Source organism: Oncorhynchus keta, chromosome 35 (genome assembly GCF_023373465.1).
Source record: "Oncorhynchus keta strain PuntledgeMale-10-30-2019 chromosome 35, Oket_V2, whole genome shotgun sequence".
Classification (NCBI taxonomy): Eukaryota; Metazoa; Chordata; class Actinopteri; order Salmoniformes; family Salmonidae; genus Oncorhynchus; species Oncorhynchus keta.
Window position 1 is genome coordinate 8,169,344 of NC_068455.1, and position 21,620 is coordinate 8,190,963.

At 44.1% G+C, this 21,620-nt stretch overlaps 1 protein-coding gene across 1 annotated transcript in view; it reads left to right on the plus strand.

Moving 5' to 3' along the window:
- Positions 1 to 20,054, plus strand: part of LOC118377054 (angiopoietin-related protein 7) — a 39,789-nt gene extending 19,735 nt beyond the window's left edge. Inside the window, exons 3-8 of the mRNA XM_052496232.1 lie at positions 11,410 to 11,644; positions 14,077 to 14,214; positions 15,091 to 15,184; positions 16,051 to 16,173; positions 16,254 to 16,449; positions 19,898 to 20,054. Coding sequence (XP_052352192.1) covers positions 11,410 to 11,644; positions 14,077 to 14,214; positions 15,091 to 15,184; positions 16,051 to 16,173; positions 16,254 to 16,449; positions 19,898 to 20,044 — 933 coding nt within the window. The 3' untranslated portion in view covers positions 20,045 to 20,054. The remainder of the gene's footprint in view (positions 1 to 11,409; positions 11,645 to 14,076; positions 14,215 to 15,090; positions 15,185 to 16,050; positions 16,174 to 16,253; positions 16,450 to 19,897) is intronic.
- Positions 20,055 to 21,620: the final 1,566 nt, after the last annotated feature.

The following is a 21,620-nucleotide window of genomic DNA, read 5'->3' on the forward strand; positions in this document are numbered from 1 at the left end:
GGCTAGTTGAGAACACCTTTATTTTTAGCAGGTAGGCTAGTTGAGAACACCTTTATTTAACCAGGTAGGCTCGTTGAGAACACCTTTATTTAAGCAGGTAGGCTAGTTGAGAACACCTTTATTTTTAGCAGGTAGGCTAGTTGAGAACACCTTTATTTAACCAGGTAGGCTATTTGAGAACACCTTTATTTAACCAGGTAGGCTAGTTGAGAACACCTTTATTTAACCAGGTAGGCTAGTTGAGAACACCTTTATTTAACCAGGTAGGCTAGTTGAGAACACCTTTATTTAACCAGGTAGTCTAGTTGAGAACACCTTTATTTAACCAGGTAGGCTAGTTGAGAACACCTTTATTTAACCAGGTAGGCCAGTTGAGAACACCTTTATTTAACCAGGTAGTCTAGTTGAGAACACCTTTATTTAACCATGTAGGCTCGTTGAGAACACCTTTATTTAAGCAGGTAGGCTAGTTGAGAACAAGTTCTCATTTGCAACTGCGACCTGGCCAAGATAAAGCAAAGCAGTGTGACACAGACAACAACACAGAGTTACACATGGAGTAAACAATTAACAAGCCAATAACACAATAAACAAGTCAATGACACAGTAGAAAAAAGAAAGTCTATATACATTGTGTGCAAAAGGCATGAGGAGGTAAATAGTCCATAGGAGAGAATAATTACAATTTAGCAGATTAACACTGGAGTGATAAATGAGCAGATGATGATATGCAAGTAGAGATACTGGTGTGCAAAAGAGCAGCAAAGTAAATAAATAAAAACAGTATGGGGATGAGGTAGGTAGATTGGGGGGGCGACTATTTACAGATGGACTATGTACAGCTGCAGCAATCGGTTAGCTGCTCAGATAGTTGATGTTTAAAGTTGGTGAGGGAAATAAAAGTCTCCAACTTCAGCGATTTTTGCAATTCGTTCCTGTCACTGGCAGCATAGAACTGGAAGGAAAGGCAGCCAAATGAGGCGTTGGCCTCATTCATTCTCTTTTTCAAGGAAACATGTCTCTCGGGATATGTTGTCAAAATCGGTTCAGCCACCGGGCTTCTCCATGCATCACACCGACAGAGATAAATACCTCTCTGGGAAAAGGAAGGGCGGGGCAGTGTTCTTCATGATTAACGACTCATGGTGTAATCATAACAACATACAGGAACTCAAATCCTTCCGCTCACCCGACCTAGAATTCCTCACAAATTACCTTCCAAGAGAATTCTCGTCAGTTATAGTCACAGCTGTGTACATTCCCCCTCAAGCAGTTCCTTTACATGGCCCTATAGGAACTTCACTGGAGACCATAAATCCTGAGGCTGGGTTTATTGTAGCTGGGGATTTTAACAAAGCAAATGTGAGAACAAGACTGCCTAAATTCTATCAGCATATTGATTGCACTACGCCCGGGGGTAATACACTCGACCACTGCTACTCTAACTCCCCCGATGCATACAAAGCCTTCCCTGCACTCCCTTTGGAAAATCCGACCACGATGCCATCTTGCTCCTACCATCTTATAGGCAGAAACTCAAACAGGATGTACCAGTGACTAAACCATTCAACGCTGGTCTGACCAATCAGAATTCACGCTTTGAGATTGTTTCGATCACGCGGATCATGTTCCGGTCAGCCTCAGAATAACATCGACCTATATGTTGGCTGGATGGATCGTGTCATTTGCCGTGGATGGATGGATGGTGGCATTCAAACAAAACTGAAAGTGCGAACCACCGCATTTAACCATGGAAAGAGGACGGGAAATACTGAATTTAAACAGTGTAGTTCTTCTCTCCGCAAGGCAATCAAACAAGCGAAATGCCGGTACAGGGACAAAGTGGAATCACAATTCAACGGCTCAGACACGAGACGTATATGACAGGGTCGACAGGAAATCACGCACTACAAAAACAGTCACAGACACCGACACCGACGTCACGCTTCCAGACAAACTAAACACCACCTTTGCCCGCATTGAGGATAATACAGTGCCACCGTCGCGGCCCGCTAACAAGAACTGCACCCCCCCCCCCCTCCTTCTCCGTGGCCGACGTGAGTAAAATATTTAAACGTGTTTACTCTTGCAAGGCTGCTGGCCCAGACGGCATCCCTCGTCGCATCCTCGGAGCATACGCAGATCAGCTGGCTGGTGTGTTTGGGGACATACTCAATCGCTCTCTAACCCAGTCTGCTGCCCCCACATGGTTCAAGATGGTCGCCATTGTTCCTGTACCCAAGAAGGCCAAGACAACTTAACTAAATGACTACTGCCCCGTAGCACTCACTTCTGTCATCATGAAGTGCTTTTAAAGAGACTAGTCAAGGATCATATCACCTCCACCTTACCGGCTCCCTAGACCCACTTCAGTTTGCTTACCGCCCCAACAGGTCCACAGACGATGCAATCGCCATCACACTGCCCACTGCACACTGCCCTATCCTATCTGGACAAGAGGAATACCTATGTAAGAATGCTGTTCATTGACAACAGCTCAGCATTCAACACCATAGTACCCGCTAAGCTCATCATCAAGCTGGAAGCCCTGGACCTCGACCCCGCCCTGTGCAATTGGTTCCTGCACTTTCTGACGGGCCGCCCCCAGGTGGTGAAGGTAGGAAACAACATCCCCAACTCGCTGACCCCCAACACTGGGGCCCCACATTGGTACGTGCTCAGCCCCCCTGTACTGCCTGTTCAACCAAGACTGCATGGCCACGCACGTCTCCAACGCAATCATCAAGTTTTCAGACGACACAACAGTAGTGGGCTTGATTACCAACAGGGGCGCTCGGAGTGTGGTGTAAGGAAAACAACCTTTCACTCAACGTAAACGAAACACAGGAGATGATCGTAGACTTCAGGAAACAGCAGCGTGAGCACCCCCCTATCCACATTGAAGGGACAGCAGTGGAGAAAGTGGAAAGTTTTAAGTTCCTCAGCGTACACATCAACGACAAACTGAAATCGTCCACCCACACAGACAGTGTCCAGAACCCTAACTAACTTTTACAGATCCACAATCGAGAGCATCCTGTCGGGCTGTATCACAGTCTGGAATGGCAACTGCTCCGCCCACAACCGTAAGGCTCTCCAGAGGGTGGTGAGGTCTGCACAACACATCACCGGGGACAAACTACCTGCCCTCCAGGACAACTACAGCACCCGAAATCACAGGAAGGCAAAAATATCATTAAAGACAACAACCACCGGAGCCACTGCTTGTTCACTCCGTTACCATCTAGAAGGCGAGGTCAGTACAGGTGCATCAAAGCTGAAACAGAGAGACTGAAGAACAGCTTCTATCTCAAGGCCATCAGACTGCTAACAGCCATTACTAACTCAGAGAGGCTGCTGCCTACATGGAGACCCAATCACTAGCCACTTTAACAAATGGATCAATAGTCAGTTTAAACAATGCCACTTTAAATAATACCACTAATAATGTTTACATATCTTACATTACTCATATCATGTGTATATACTGTATTTTATATCATCTATTGCACCTTGCCTATGCTGCTCGGCCATCGCTCATCCATATATTTATATGTACATATTCTCATTCACCCCTTTAGATTTGTGTGTATTAGGTAGTTGTTGGGGAATTGTTAGATTACTTATTAGACATTACTGCTCTGTCGGAACTAGAAGCACAAGCATTTCACTACACTTGCATTATCATCTGCTAACCATGTGACCAATGAAAAGGGATTTGATTTGATCTCTCTCTCCCACTGCTGGCTGGCCTCTAAAGCTAAGTAGGGTTGGTCCTGGAAGTAGTGTTGGAGGGCCAGTAGGGGGCACTCTTTCTCTGGTTTTCAGATCAAATCCCAATGTCCCAGGTCTTGGGGACATTGCCCTGCGTAGGGTGCTGTCTTTTGGATGGGATGTTAAAATGGGTGTCCTGAATCTCTTGTGGTCATTCACAATCCCATGGCATTTATCGTAAGAGGTTTTAACCCTGCCTTTCTGGCTAAATTCCCAACCTAGCCACCTAATCGTCCCCTAATTCCTAATTGACAACATATCACTCCTCACTTGTCCACCTGGTAGCTGATATGTGGTGAGCGTTCAGGCGCAAATTAGTTGCCAATTTTGAGGGTATTTTCATCCATATCAGGTGAACAGTTGAGAAATTACAGCACTTTTTTTGTACATTTTAGGGGAGAAAAGGTATTGAGAGGGAATGACAGGATATGTTTCCAAACACTGCTACCATGATTACAGATAGTCCTGTATGAATCATGTATAATGATGAGTGAGAAAGTCACAGAAGCACAAATATCAGACCCCTCTAAAAATGCTAACCTCCCCTGTTATTGTAATGGTGAGAGGTTTAGCATGTCTTGGGGGTATGATATGAAATGCTAATCTCCACTTTTATTGTAATGGTGAGAGGTTTAGCATGTCTTGGGGGTATGATATGAAATGCTAATCTCCCCTGTTATTGTAATGGTGTGAGGTTTAGCATGTCTTGGGGGTATGATATGAAATGCTAACCTCCCCTGTTATTGTAATGGTGAGAGGTTTAGCATGTCTTGGGGGTATGATATGACGTGCTAATCTCCCCTGTTATTGTAATGGTGAGAGGTTTAGCATGTCTTGGGGGTATGATATGAAATGCTAATCTCCCCTGTTATTGTAATGGTGAGAGGTTTAGCATGTCTTGGGGGTATGATATGAAATGCTAATCTCCACTGTTATTGTAATGGTGAGAGGTTTAGCATGTCTTGGGGGTATGATATGAAATGCTAATCTCCACTGTTATTGTAATGATGAGAGGTTAGCATGTCTTGGGGGTATGATATGAAATGCTAATCTCCCCTGTTATTGTAATGGTGTGAGGTTTAGCATGTCTTGGGGGTATGATATGAAATGCTAACCTCCCCTGTTATTGTAATGATGAGAGGTTAGCATGTCTTAGGGGTATGATATGAAATGCTAATCTCCACTGTTATTGTAATGGTGAGAGGTTTAGCATGTCTTGGGGGTATGATATGAAGTGCTAATCTCCCCTGTTATTGTAATGGTGAGAGGTTTAGCATGTCTTGGGGGTATGATATGAAATGCTAATCTCCCCTGTTATTGTAATGGTGTGAGGTTTAGCATGTCTTGGGGGTATGATATGAAATGCTAACCTCCCCTGTTATTGTAATGATGAGAGGTTAGCATGTCTTGGGGGTATGATATGAAATGCTAATCTCCCCTGTTATTGTAATGGTGTGAGGTTTAGCATATATTGAGGTTATGTTATTTGTGTCTAACTTTCTCATTCACGATTCATTCACGATTACCCGTTACCATGGTTGCATCCACATTCATGTAGACGTGTTTACAATAAAAGTGACTCCAAAATGCACAATACATTATTTGTCATTCATTTCTATTTGGCACAAAATAATCTGAAATACAACCTAAATGAGCAGCAACTGCATCCAACAAATTTGAAGAGTCGCAAGTTTGATGTAGTCATTGCGTGCTACATATACAGTACCAGTCAAAAGTTTGGACACACCTGCTCATTCAAGGAGTTTTCTTTATTTGTACTATTTTCTACATTGTAGAATAATAGTGAAGACATCAAAACTATGAAATAACACATATGGAATCATGTAGTAACCAAGAAAAGTGTTAAACAAATCAAAATATATAAAAAAATGTTGATTCTTCAAACAGCCACACTTTGCCTTAATGACAGCTTTGCACACTCTTGGCATTTTCTCAACCAGCTTCACCTGCAATGCTTTTCCAAAAGTATTGAAAGAGTTCCCACATTTGCTGAGCACTTATTGGCTGCTTTTCCTTTACTCTGCTGTCCAACTCATCCCAAACCATCTCAATTGGGTTGGGTGGTTGTGGAGGCCAGGTCATCTGATACAGCACTCCACCACTCTCCTTCTTGGTCAAATAGCCCTTACACAGCCTGGAGGTGTGTTGGGTCATTTTGTCCTGTTGAAAACAAATGATAATCCCACTAAGCGCAAACCAGACAGAATGGCGAATGGCTCCAGAATGCAGTGGTAGCCATGTTGGTTAAGTGTGCCTTGAATCCTAAATCAATCAGACAGTATCACCAGCAAAGTACCCGCACACCTCCTCCTCCATGCTTCACGGTGGGAACTAAACATCCGTTCAACTACTCTGCGTCTCCCAAAGACACGGTGGTTGGAACCAAAAATCTCAAATTTACACTCATCAGACCAAAGGACATATTTCCACCGGTTTAATGTCCATTGCTCGTGTTTCTTGGCCCAAGCAAGTCTCTTCTTCATATTGGTGTCCTTCAGTAGTGGTTTCTTTGCAGCAATTCGACCATGAAGGCCTGATTCACGCAGTCTCCTCTGAAAAGTTGATGTTGAGGTGTGTCTGTTACTTGAACTCTGTGAAGCATTGATTCTAATGAATTTATCCTCTGCAGCAGAGGTAACTCTGGGTCTTCCTTTCCTGTGGCGGTCCTCATGAGAGCCAGTTTCATCATAGTGCTTAATGGTTTTTGCAACTGCACTTGAAGAAGCTCTAAAAGTTCTTGACATTTTCCGGATTGACTGACCTTCATGTCTTAAAGTAATGACGGACTGTCGTTTCTCTTTGCTTATTTGAGCTGTTCTTGCCATAATATGCATTTATAGGGCTATCTCCTGTATACCACCCTTACCTTGTCACAACACAACTGATTGGCTCAAATGCATTAAGAGGCACACCTTTTCATTGAAATGCATTCCACCTCATGAAGTTTGTTGAGAGAATGTTGTTGAAATGCATTCCAGGTGACTACCACATGAAGCTGGTTGAGAGAATGCCAAGAGTGTGCAAAGGGTGAAAGGGTGGCTACTTTGAAGAATCTTAAATAAGAGGAAAAAAGACTTCTCTGGCTAATATCACTGCTCTGGCTAGTATCACTGCTCTGGATAGTATCACTGCTCTGGCTAGTGTCACTGCTCTGGATAGTATCACTGCTCTGGTTAGTATCACTGCTCTGGCTAGTGTCACTGCTCTGGATAGTATCACTGCTCTGGATAGTATCACTGCTCTGGCTAGTATCACTGCTCTGGATAGTATCACTGCTCTGGATAGTATCACTGCTCTGGATAGTATCACTGCTCTGGATAGTATCACTGCTCTGGCTAGTATCACTGCTCTGGATAGTATCACTGCTCTGGATAGTATCACTGCTCTGGATAGTATCACTGCTCTGGCTAGTATCACTGCTCTGGATAGTATCACTGCTCTGGATAGTATCACTGCTCTGGATAGTATCACTGCTCTGGATAGTATCACTGCTCTGGATAGTATCACTGCTCTGGCTAGTATCACTGCTCTGGATAGTATCACTGCTCTGGCTAGTATCACTGCTCTGGCTAGTGTCACTGCTCTGGATAGTATCACTGCTCTGGATAGTATCACTGCTCTGGATAGTATCACTGCTCTGGCTAGTGTCACTGCTCTGGATAGTATCACTGCTCTGGCTAGTGTCACTGCTCTGGATAGTTTCACTGCTCTGGCTTGTGTCACTGCTCTTGATAGTATCACTGCTCTGACTAGTGTCACTGCTCTTGATAGTATCACTGCTCTTTATAGTATCACTGCTCTGACTAGTATCCCCGCTCTGGCTAGTGTCACTACTCTTAAAAGTATCACTGCTCTTGATAGTTTCACTGCTCTGGCTAGTGTCACTGCTCTGGCTAGTGTCACTGCTCTTGATAGTATCACTGCTCTGACTAGTATCACTGCTCTGGCTAGTGTCACTGCTCTTGATAGTATCACTGCTCTGACTAGTATCACTGCTCTGGCTAGTGTCACTGCTCTGGATAGTATCACTGCTCTGGCTAGTATCACTGCTCTGGCTAGTGTCACTGCTCTTGATAGTATCACTACTCTGGCTAGTGTCACTGCTCTGGATAGTATCACTGCTCTGGCTAGTATCACTGCTCTGGCTAGTGTCACTGCTCTTGATAGTATCACTACTCTGGCTAGTGTCACTGCTCTGGATAGTATCACTGCTCTGTCTAGTATCACTGCTCTGACTAGTATCACTGCTCTGGCTAGTATCACTGCTCTGGCTAGTATCACTGCTGTTGATAGTATCACTGCTCTGACTAGTATCACTGCTCTGGCTAGTATCACTGCTCTGACTAGTATCACTGCTCTGGCTAGTATCACTGCTCTGGATAGTATCACTGCTCTGGCTAGTGTCACTGCTCTTGATAGTATCACTGCTCTGTCTAGTATCACTGCTCTGGCTAGTATCACTGCTCTGGATAGTATCACTGCTCTGGCTAGTATCACTGCTCTGGCTAGTGTCACTGCTCTGGATAGTATCACTGCTCTGGATAGTATCACTGCTCTGGCTAGTGTCACTGCTCTTGATAGTATCACTGCTCTGTCTAGTATCACTGCTCTGGCTAGTATCACTGCTCTGGATAGTATCACTGCTCTGGCTAGTGTCACTGCTCTTGATAGTATCACTGCTCTGGATAGTATCACTGCTCTGGCTAGTGTCACTGCTCTTGATAGTATCAAATCAAATCAAATTTGATTTGTCACATACACATGGTTAGCAGATGTTAATGCGAGTGTAGCGAAATGCTTGTGCTTCTAGTTCCGACAATGCAGTAATAACCAACAAGTAATCTAACTAACAATTCCAAAACTACTGTCTAATACACAGTGTAAGGGGGTAAAGAATATGTACATAAGGATACATGAATGAGTGATGGTACAGAGCAGCATAGGCAAGATACAGTAGATGGTATCGAGTACAGTATATACATATGAGATGAGTATGTAAACAAAGTGGCATAGTTAAAGTGGCTAGTGATACATGTATTACATAAGGATGCAGTCGATGATATAGAGTACAGTATATACGTATGCATATGAGATGAATAATGTAGGGTAAGTAACATTATATAAGGTAGCATTGTTTAAAGTGGCTAGTGATATATTTTACATCATTTCCCATCAATTCCCATTATTAATGTGGCTGGAGTTGTGTCAGTGTGTTGGCAGCAGCCACTCAATGTTAGTGGTGGCTGTTTAACAGTCTGATGGCCTTGAGATAGAAGCTGTTTTTCAGTCTCTCGGTCCCAGCTTTGATGCACCTGTACTGACCTCGCCTTCTGGATGATAGCGGGGTGAACAGGCAGTGGCTCGGGTGGTTGGTGTCCTTGATGATCTTTATGGCCTTCCTGTAACATCGGGTGGTGTAGGTGTCCTGGAGGGCAGGTAGTTTGCCCCCGGTGATGCGTTGTGCAGACCTCACTACCCTCTGGAGAGCCTTACGATTGAGGGCGGAGCAGTTGCCGTACCAGGCGGTGATACAGCCCGCCAGGATGCTCTCGATTGTGCGTCTGTAGAAGTTTGTGAGTGCTTTTGGTGACAAGCTGAATTTCTTCAGCCTCCTGAGGTTGAAGAGGCGCTGCTGCGCCTTCTTCACGATGCTGTCTGTGTGAGTGGACCAATTCAGTTTGTCTGTGATGTGTATGCCGAGGAACTTAAAACTTGCTACCCTCTCCACTACTGTTCCATCGATGTGGATAGGGGGGGTGTTCCCTCTGCTGTTTCCTGAAGTCCACAATCATCTCCTTAGTTTTGTTGACGTTGAGTGTGAGGTTATTTTCCTGACACCACACTCCGAGGGCCCTAAAACTGCACTGGCTAGTGTCAATGCTCTTGATATCATCACTGCTCTTTAATAAGCGTTACGTATCGCCCTCACGGCCTTTGTCAGAATCTCAAATATAAAATATTTAGATTTGTTTAACACTTTTTTGGCTACTACGTGATTCCATAGTTTTGATGCCTTCATCATTATTCTACATTGTAGAAAATAGTAAATATAAAGAAAAAACATGGAATGAGTACGTTTGTCCAAACCTTTAACTGTACATAGTGTCACTGCATATATATATGGGACGAAATGCTTAACTTTTTACCACTTTAATTCACTTATAAGTGAATTTGTCACATAAAATAAAATAATAATAATAAAATAGTGGAGATCCACAAAAAGGGCTGTAATTTCTAAGCAGTTCTAAACAGTGAAAGTTCCCTCAAATTAAAGATGGCTGTCTGCACTCTTACCTCATAGTCATTGTCTAATTTCAAATCTAAAGAGCTGGAGTACAGAGCCAAAACAACCAAACATGTGTCACTGTCCCAATACTTTTGGAGCTCACTGTAAGTCCAATTAATTAATTACACCTACTCCCGCTCACTCTCCCTCCCCCTTCCTCAACCCCACACACTGTCCCCTCTTGTCTTGAATCCAACTCAGCTCTTTATGCCAATGGTAGCTTCCCCTCCCTCCCCACTCTTCCTCTGTGTTGTAAGTGATCGTAGTCAAGGCAGACACCTTTAAATCCTGGTAGGTATTTAAGACCTGCTCACTGCAGGTGGTCATATGAGACACGGTCCTAGCATGACCAAGACCAAAATCATGACGTGCACAACATTTTAAGCAACACATGACAATGTTCACAACCCTCCCTCTCCCTCTCTTACCCACCTCCATCCCTCTCTACCCCCCCTCCCTCTCTACCCTCCCTCCCTCTATCTTTACCCTACCTCATTCCCTCCCCCCACCTCTCCCCCTCTCTCTCTAACCTCCCTCCCTCTCTACCTTCCCTCCCTCACATCCCAATCTCCCTCCCTCTCTACCCTACAGCCCTCTCCCCTCTCTCCCCCACCTCCCTCCCTCCCTCTCTCCCCTCTCTCCCCCACCTCCTTCCCTCTCTACCCCACAGCCCTCTCTCCCCACCTCCATCCCTCTCTACCCTCCATCCCTCTCTACCCCCCCTCCCTCTCTACCCTCCCTCCCTCTATCTTTACCCTACCTCATTCCCTCCCCCACCTCTCCCCCTCCCTCTAACCTCCCTCCCTCTACCTTCCCTCCCTCATCCCAATCTCCTCCCTCTCTCCCTCAGCCCTCTCCCCTCTCTCCCCCACCTCCCTCCCTCCCTCTCTCCCCTCTCTCCCCACCTCCTTCCCTCTCTACCCCACAGCCCTCTCTCCCCACCTCCCTCCCTCCCCCTCCCTCCCTCTCTCCCCTCCCTCTCTCCCCCACTCCCTCCCTCTCTACCCCACCGCCTTCTCTGCCCTCCCTCCCTCTCTCCCACTGTACCCCATCACCCTCTCTCCCCTCCCTTCTTACCTCTCTCCCCTCCCTCCCTCCTTACCTCTCTCCCTGATCTATTTAAATGCTACTTTGACTCTGAGTGTTGTAGGTAAAACAATGTTGTATTTATCATGAGATAGTTATTTTATTTACCAAGCAACAAATCATATCTATCCAATTTATCAAAAACCTACTGATAACTATCTCGCTGTCTCTCCCACACTCCTCTCTTCCAATCTCCCTCCCTTCACTCCTCTCTTCCCCCCTCTCTCTCTCTTCTCTCTTAGGGTGAGGAGAGGAACAACGTGAACGAGTCTTTAGAGGAGCGTTTCAGAGTGTTGGAGCTACAGTACGCTGAGGCTGACAGCCTGTTGCACACCCATAGTTCCATCCTGTTTGATCTGCAGACTCAGGTCCGGAACCTAACTATGACGGTGGAACGAGTTAAACGCAACCCCGGCTGCATGATCAACATCGTCAGGACCAGTCCTCTGCTCAGCGCCCAGGAGGCCCTTCACCCAGGTGCACACACACACACACACACACACACACACACACACACACACACACACACACACACACACACACACACACACACACACACACACACACACACACACACACACCATGAAAGTATACACAAATACAATAATATATTGTATTACAAGTTATATTTATTTTGTAAATTAGAATATGCAAATGAGGCAATATTTGCATATTCGGCTAATCTGTTTTTTGACACATTGCTTCAAGAAATAATGTTTTTATTATTGTGATAATACACTCAGAATTTTACACATCAGTTTAACAAAATATTGTAATTTTCATGGAATTATTTTAAAAAACACTATTCACATGTATGACGGATGGATATTTTGCATATATTTACACATAAAAGGACACAAGATATAAAACAAAAGCCTCTGTAAAAGTGTGACTGTAAGACCTAAGAACCATGTGTGTAGAATAATGGGAATACATGTCCTTTGCAGACTGAGAAACATGAATTGGCGTAGCCGGAACATGTCATTTTGAGAAAATGCAATTTTCCATAAATATGACCATTTATGTCACATTAATTAAACTCTTATTCACATAGCACTTCAGAACTGACAAATAAACATCAAATATACCTTTTACCAATACATTAGCACGTTTAATACATTTGCTTCAAGCAATATAGCATATGCTTTGAATACTGGTCTGTTGGGAAAATATGCAGTTTTGGGCAAATTCTCATATGACTTTTGTATGGCTGTTGAAATGTGCAGAACATGAATTAGCTATGCCTGCCCCATATGTAAGGCCCTCTTTGAGTTGTTGCTGGTGACGCTTTACTTTGTTGACTGTGCCATGGGACCTGGGCCTACGCTTGGCAAACTCCAATGAAGCAGCTCTCTCAACTCCTCTCTGATGGCTCCAGTGTCACCAAAGCCACCATTTGTTCATCACATTTGTTGTAGCAGTGGCTCATTGAACGTGTCTACTGCCATACTGGCTGCTCTGTCAATGCGGCATTTGCCCACGAAGACAGTTTTGGGGCATCGCAACCATATTGACGATTTTGTAAATTTTATGAAACTATAGACGTTATAGTTGCAAAATATCCCAAAATCTGAAAATTGTCAATGGAAGGAAAATCCCAATCTGTTAAACAGCTTCTTAAGGCGTCCTGCTAGCGGGACAACTTCAGTTGAAACTGGAGGGCGCGCAATTCAATTAAATAATCATAAATATTATTGATATTAAACATTTAGGAACGTACAAGTGTCTTATATCGGTTGAAAGCTTAAATTCTTGTTAATCTAACTGTCTGATTTCCAGTAGCCATTACAGTGAAAACATGCCATGAGATTGTTTGAGGACGGCGCCCCACATCAAAATATTTTTCACAAATAGCGATTGAATATTCACCTAATTTTTGAAAATCTTCCTCTGATTTGTCATCCAAATGGTCCCAGCTATAACATGTAGTGTTATTTTGTTAGATAAACTCCTTCTTTATATTCCAAAAAGCCAGTTTAGTTGGCGCCATCATTTTAAGTAATTCACTCGTTCAACATGCAGAGAAAGGAATCTGAAAATCTACCCTAAACTTTGTTTCAACAAGTCAAAATATGTTTCTATTTACTCCCCAGATACGCTAAAATAGAATCAAACTATACTATTTCTTACGGAAAGAAGCATATTCAATAGGAAACCGATTTTAGCAAGTGCGTCCTGTCTTCATATTCCAAGACTGTGTCCTTGTTCTAAAACTGATATTTCTTATTCGTTTTGGAAGTTACAAGCCTGAAACCCTGAACATAGACTACTGACACCCTGTGGAAGCTATATGAATTGCATCCTGTGAGCTAGTTTCCAGTATGCCCTTAAACTTGCCATTGAAAGAGCATGGTCTCCCCCCTCCCCCCAAAACAATTTTGTTTGGTTTTTCTTTGGATTTTCTCCTACCATATCTATTGTGTTATATTCTCCTACATTATTGTAACATTTCCACAACTTCAAAGTGTTTTCCTTCCAATGGTATGTTTTCCTTCCAGGCTTCAGGGCCTGAGCAACAGGCAGTTTACTTTGGGCCCGTCATTCAGGCGGGAATTGATTTAAAAAAAGGGCCTAGCCCTAAGAAGTTTTAAAAACCAGGTGTGACTATTAGCAGATTAAATATTAAACCAAGTTAATCTGTAATCTGTTTTTAAAAACACTCACAGCTGGTCTTTTTTCTTACCTATTCTTCCTCAATGCTGCTGCTGGAAACACACAATCATTGCAATAGTGTTTTATTTTCTCAATTCAAAATGTATTCATTAACTCTGTGTGTGTGTGTGTGTGTGTGTGTGTGTGTGTGTGTGTGTGTGTGTGTGTGTGTGTGTGTGTGTGTGTGTGTGTGTGTGTGTGTGTGTGTGTGTGTGTGTGTGTGTGTGTGTGTGTGTGTGTGTGTGTGTGTGTTCCAGAGGTGCAGCATGTGAGAAACTGTCCAATAGACTGTGCATCACTGTACTATAACGGGGTGTATCGGTCAGGTGTCTACACGGTGGTTCCCTCTCTGAGCTCCCATCCTGTAGAAGTCTACTGTGACATGGACACAGAGGGTAAGACTCACACACACACACATTTGATAATAGGGTTGTAAAATTCTGTGAACTTCCCCAGAATTCCCTGAGTTTCCCTGAAAACCATGTTGGACGATTCCTGGAATTACGAGGGAATAAGCAGGAACTCCTTCAACCTGGATTTTTTGGAAAACCAGGGAATTCTGGGAAAGTTCACAGAATTTTGTGACCCTATTTATCAAATGTGTAAAGCATTCTTAGTACAACATCAGTGACCTTTTCAAGGGCTAGACCTCTTGGTGTAATGGCTAACGTTGGCCTGACAAACAAGGTATGTGTCTCGTCTGTTACGGAATTCTTCCTGGGAAGGCGAGGCAGACCAAAACGCAGCGTGGTTATCTTTATACATCTTTTAATAAAGATGAGAACTTGAACAATGTATTATACAAAATAAGAAACGCGACAAACCGAAAACAGCCCTATCTGGTGCAGGGTAGCCTAGTGGTTAGAGCGTTGGCCTAGTAACCGAAAGGTTGCAAGTTCGAATCCCCGAGCTGACAAGACACAAATCTGTCGTTCTGCCCCTGAACAGGCAGTTAACCCTCTGTTCCTAGGCCGTCATTGAAAATAAGAATTTGTTCTTAACTGACTTGCCTAGTAAAATAATGGTAAATTAAAATAAAAAACAAACACAATCACCCACAAACCCCAACACCAAACAGGCTACCTAAATATGGTTCCCAATCAGAGACAATGACTAACACCTGCCTCTGATTGAGAACCATATCAGGCCAAAAACAGAAACAGACAAACTAGACACACAACATAGAATGTCCACTCAGATCACACCCTGACCAACCAAAACATAGAACATACAAAGCAAACTATGGTGTGACATCATCTCTCCTGTGTCAGGTGGTGGTTGGACGGTGTTCCAGCGTCGTCAGGATGGGAAGGTGAACTTCAATAGAGGCTGGCAAGACTATAAGGAGGGATTTGGAGAGCTCAGGTATTTCATATTAATTGATTCATTGGCAAGTTAATTAGATTAATCTAATTAGTTAATTCACAGTTAACGAGTTTGTTTGGTAATTACTGATTGGCCAGCCAGTTATGAATTCTACTCACTAGTGTTCCAAGGTCTGAATCAGTGTCTGATTTTAGAGGAAAAGAATGGAAACCGGATATTATATTTTTGTTAGTTTTACTGTTAGTTTGTTGTTTCTTTTTATGTATGGGTGGTCCTCCGTACCTCAGTTGGTAGAGCATGGCGCTTGCAACGCCAGGATAGTAGGTTTGACTCCTGGGTCCACCCATATGTAAAATATATGCAAGCATTAGTGTAAGTCACTTTGGATAAAAGCTAAATAGCATATATTGTTTGTAAAGTATTTTGCAAAAATTGTGTGAAATGTAGTTTGAATGAAGTTTGTTGTAGTTTAGTTGTGAGATCTGAGTATGAGACTGACTTCCCTGTAGTTCTAGTTCTCCGACTCTATAATAGAACTCTGACTCCCCTGTAATAGAACTCTGACTCCCCTGTAATAGAACTCCGACTCCCCTGTAATAGAACTCTGACTCCCCTGTAATAGAACTCCGACTCCCCTGTAATAGAACTCTGACTCCCCTGTAATAGAACTCTGACTCCCCTGTAATATAACTCTGACTCCCCTGAAATAGAACTCTGACTCCCCTGTAATAGAACTCGGACTCCCCTGTAATAGAACTCTGACTCCCCTGTAATAGAACTCTGACTCCCCTGAAATAGAACTCTGACTCCCCTGTAATAGAACTCGGACTCCCCTGTAATAGAACTCTGACTCCCCTGTAATAGAACTCTGACTCCCCTGTAATAGAACTCCGACTCCTCTGTAGGTCTGAGTACTGGCTCGGGAACGAACACATTCACCACCTGTCCACCCAGGGAGACTACAGCCTCAGGATAGACCTGGAGGACTGGACACATCACCACAAACATGCCTTCTACCAGAGTTTCAGGTATAGTAAAACACACACACGTTATCCTACCTGCCTGCATGTGTGAGCGTGTTAACTCTCCTGTGTGTGTGTGTGTGTAGTATTGAAGATGAGGAGAATCACTACCGGCTGCATGTGTCAGGGTACAGTGGGACAGTAGAGGACTCGTTCAGCTGGTACCATGATAAACAGGACTTCAGTACTCCAGACACGGGGGATATCTGTGCTGAGATCTCACACGCTGGCTGGTGGTACCACCAGTGTTTCTATGCCAACCTCAATGGAGTCTACTACAAGGTAGCGCACACACACACACACACACACGGAAAATATTCAGGCCGCTTGACTTTTTCCACATTTTGTTACGTTTCAGACATTGAGAGAAAAACAAAATCTAAACACAATACCCCATAATGACAAAGCAAACAGTTAAATTTGTTTATTTTTGCAAATGTATTAAAAGCTGAAATCACATTTACATAAGTATTCAGACCCTTTACTCAGTACTTTGTTGAAGCACCTTTGGCAACGATTACAGACTCTATTCTTCTTGGGTATGACGCTACAAACTTGGCATACCTGTATTTGGGGAGTTTCTCCCATTCGTCTATGCTGATCCTCTCAAGCTCTGTCAGGTTATTTTTAGGTCTCTCCAGAGATGTTTGATTGGGTTCATGTCCGGGCTCTGGCTCGGCTACTCAAGGACATACAGAGACTTGTCGGGAAGCCACTCCTGCGTTGTCTTGGCTGTGTGCTTACGGGGGGTGGCAGGAAGCCTAGCGGTTAGAGGCAGGAAGCCTAGCGGTTAGAGGCAGGAAGCCTAGCGGTTAGAGGCAGGTAGCCTAGCGGTTAGAGGCAGGTAGCCTAGCGGTTAGAGGCAGGTAGCCTAGCGGTTAGAGGCAGGAAGCCTAGCGGTTAGAGGCAGGAAGCCTAGCGGTTAGAGGCAGGAAGCCTAGCGGTTAGAGGCAGGTAGCCTAGCGGTTAGAGGCAGGTAGCCTAGCGGTTAGAGGCAGGTAGCCTAGTGGCTAGTGTTGGACTAGTAACTGGAAGGTTGCAAGATCGAATCCCAGAGCTGACAAGGTCAAAATCTGTCGTTCTGCCCGTGAACAAGGCGTTAACCCACTAAGCCGTCATTAAAAATAAGAATTTTTTCTTAACCTTTTTGGGATAGGGGGCAGCATTTTCACTTTTGGATGAATAGTTTGCCCAGAGTGAACTGCCTCCCACTCAGTCCCAGATGCTAATATATGCATATTATGATTAGTATTGGATAGAAAACACTCTGAAGTTTCTAAAACTGTTTGAATGATGTCTGTGAGTATAACATAACTCATATGGCAGGCGAAAACCTAGAAAAATCCAACCAGGAAGTGGGACACACTTCCTACAGCTTCCACTAGATGTCAACCGTCTTTAGAACCTGGTTTGAGAATTCTACTATAAAGGAGGGGCTCATAAGAGCTCTTTGAGTCAGTGGTCTGGCAGAGAGCCTTGGTCTCATGACGCGCACTCCCGACAGAGTTACCTCTCGTTCCAGTGCTTTTCTGAAGACAAAGGAATTCTCCAGTTGGAACATTATTGATGTTTTATGTTAAAAACATCCTAAAGATTGATTCCATACATTGTTTGACATGTTTCGAAAGGACTGTAACGGAACTTTTTGAGTTTTTGTCTGGATGAAGTGTCTGCGCCTCATAAAGATGGATTACTGGGCTGAACACGCTAACAACAAGTGGCTATTTGGATATAAATGATGGAACTTTATGGAACAAATCAGTAATTTATTGTTGAACTGGGATTCCTGGGAGTGCCTTCTGATGAAGATCATCAAAGGTAAGGGAATATGTATGGTGTTGTTTCTAATATATTCCTCTTGCTATTTTGGGTTCTGAGCGCCGTTCTCAGATTATGCTTTTTCCGTAAAGTTAAAAAAAAATCTGACATCTGTGAATAACACTTGTATCTTTTATCAATGTTTATTATGAGTATTTCTGCAAAATCACCTGATGTTTTGGAATCAAAACATTACCGCACGTAAGGCGCCAATGTAAACTGAGATTTTTGGATATAAATATGCACATTATCGAACAAAACATATATGTATTGTGTAACATGATGTCCTATGAGTGTCAACTGATGAAGATCATCAAAGGTTAGTGATTTGTTTTACCTATATTTCTGCTTTTTGTGACTCCTATTTTTGGCTGGAAAAATGGCTGTTTTTTTGACTTGGCTATGACCTAACATAATCATATGTTGTGCTTTAGCTGTAAAGCATTTTTGAAATCAGACACAATGCGTAGATTAACAAGATGTTTATCTTTCATTTGCTGTATTCTGCGGAATGTTGTCGAGGGGTTCCCGCTAGAAAGGTTAACTGACTTGCCCAGTTAAATAAATAAATAACAAATTATGGTCATGCTACTGCTGGAAGGTGAACCTTCGCCCCAGTATGAGGTCCTGAGTGCTCTGGAGCAGGTTTTCATCAAGGATTTCTCTGTACTTTGCTCCATTCATATTTCCCTCGACCCTGACTATTCTCCCAGTCCCTGCCGCTGATAAACATCTCCACAGCATGATGCTGCCACTACCTTTCATCACCATAGGGATGGTGCCAGATTTCCTCCAGAATTCAGGCCAAAGAGTTCAATTTTAGTTTCATCAGACCAGAGAATCTTGTTTCTCATAGTCTGAGAGTCCTTTAGGTGCCTTTTGGCAAACTCCAAGCGCGCTGTCATGTGCCTTTTACTGAGGAGTGGCGTCCGTCTGGACACTTTATGAGCTCCCGAGTAGTGCAGCGGTCTAAGGCACTGCATCTCAGTGCTAGAGGCGTCACTACAGATCCTGGTTCGATTCCAGGCTGTATCACAACTGGCCATGATTGGGAGTCTCATAGGCCGGTGCACAACTGGCCCAGCGTCGTTAGGGTATTTAAAAAAAAAAAAAAAATCTTATTTAAATTTAACTGACTTGCTCAGTTAAATAAGGTTCAATCTGGAAGGTTCTTCCATCTCCACAGAGGAACTCTGGAGCTCTGTCAGAGTGACCAAGGCCCATCTCCCCCGACTGCTCAGTTTAGCTGTGCGGCCAGCTCTAGGAAGAGTGTTGGTTGTTCCAAACGTCTTCTGTTTAAGAATGATGGAGGCCACTGTGTTCTTGGGGACCTTCAATACTGCATAAATGTTTTGGTACCCTTCCCCCAGATATGTGCCGCTACACTACCCTGTCGTCTCGGAGCTCTACGAACAATTCCAATTCCAATTCCTTTACCACAGGTGGACTCCAATCAAGTTGTAGAAACATCTCAAGGGTGATCAACCGAAACGGGATGAACTTGAGTCTCATAGAAAATACTGATGTAATACTTATGTAAATGTGATATTTCCCGAAATTGTTTTTATTTTTATACATTTGAAATAAAATAAAACATTTAAACTGTTTTGCGTTGTCATTATGGGGTATTGTGATGTCATTATGGGGTATTGTGATGTCATTATGGGGTATTGCGTTGTCATTATGGGGTATTGCGTTGTCATTATGGGGTATTGTGATGTCATTATGGGGTATTGTGTGTAATTTTAGAATAAGGCTGTAACGTAACAAAATGTGGAAAGAGTCCGTGTCTGAATACTCTCTGAATGCACTGTACACACAAATTGCAGCCAAAACAAAAAATAAGGTTATTTGCATCAGATGTGGTAGTCTATTTATTTGTTTGTGTTTGTGTTTTTTTTTCTCTCCCCAGGGTGGACGGTACTCCTCTAAAGCCAAGACTCTGCTGGGTCCTGATGGTGTAGTATGGTACAGCTGGAAAGATTCAGACTACTACTCTCTCAGGAAGACCTCTATGATGATACGACCTAGAACCTTCAGACCGCGCCTGTCACCGTGACGACAGCCCGTCGGGACCGTGGGAGACCTGCTGAGGTCGCTTCTGACGTCACCTTGGGATGGGACGTAGGACTGGAGAAGACACGAGGAGAACGTTGCAATGGGATTGTGTCCAACTGTTCATGGAGTCTAAGAGAGAGTGTATGTGCTTTCTTTCTACTTTTGAAATACTGTTCCCAGGAGCCCTCAGACAAACTGTCCTGCTCTTCCACTGGAGGGACTTACACAAACTGTCACTCTCTCCCACTGGAGGGACTTACAAACTGTCCTCCTCTCCCACTGGAGGGGCTTACACAAACTGTCACTCTCTCCCACTGGAGGGACTTACACAAACTGTCCTCCTCTCCCACGGGAGGGACTTACACAAACTGCCACTCTCTCCCACTGGAGGGACTTACACAAACTGTCACTCTCTCCCACTGGAGGGACTTACACAAACTGTCACTCTCTCCCACTGGAGGGACTTACACAAACTGTCATTCTCTCCCACTGGAGGGACTTACACAAACTGTCCTCCTCTCCCACTGGAGGGACTTACACAAACTGTCCTCCTCTCCCACGGGAGGGACTTACACAAACTGTCCTCCTCTCCCACTGGAGGGACTTACACAAACTGTCCTCCTCTCCCACTGGAGGGACTTACACAAACTGTCCTCCTCTCCCACTGGAGGGACTTACACAAACTGTCCTCCTCTCCCACTGGAGGGACTTACACAAACTGTCACTCTCTCCCACTGGAGGGACTTACACAAACTGTCCTCCTCTCCCACTGGAGGGACTTACACAAACTGTCCTCCTCTCCCACTGGAGGGACTTACACAAACTGTCACTCTCTCCCACTGGAGGGACTTACACACACTGTCACTCTCTCCCACTGGAGGGACTTACACACACTGTCCTCTCCCACTGGAGGGACTTACACACACTGTCCTCCTCTCCCACTGGAGGGACTTACACACACTGTCACTCTCTCCCACTGGAGGGACTTACACACACTGTCCTCTCCCACTGGAGGGACTTACACACACTGTCACTCTCTCCCACTGGAGGGACTTACACACACTGTCACTCTCTCCCACTGAAGGGACTTACACACACTGTCCTCTCTCACTGGAGGGACTTACACACACTGTCCTCTCTCACTGGAGGGACTTACACAAACTGTCCTCCTCTCCCACTGGAGGGACTTACACAAACTGTCCTCCTCTCCCACTGGAGGGACTTACACACACTGTCCTCCTCTCCCACTGGAGGGACTTACACAAACTGTCCTCCTCTCCCACTGGAGGGACTTACACAAACTGTCCTCCTCTCCCACTGGAGGGACTTACACAAACTGTCCTCCTCTCCCACTGAATTGCAACACTGTAAATACATACGTACTGTACATTCTGCCCTGATATTCCTCTGTCTATTATGTGAATACTTCCGTACATCTGTGAATGTCCATTTCTGTCAACCGTCTTGTTAGTTCCATTCATTCGCTATGAGATCTACAGTCATGTGATAAAGTAAGTCCACCCTCATATTTGGAGCTAAATTCACACCACATTCATTGATAAAGGTAACCCAATTGA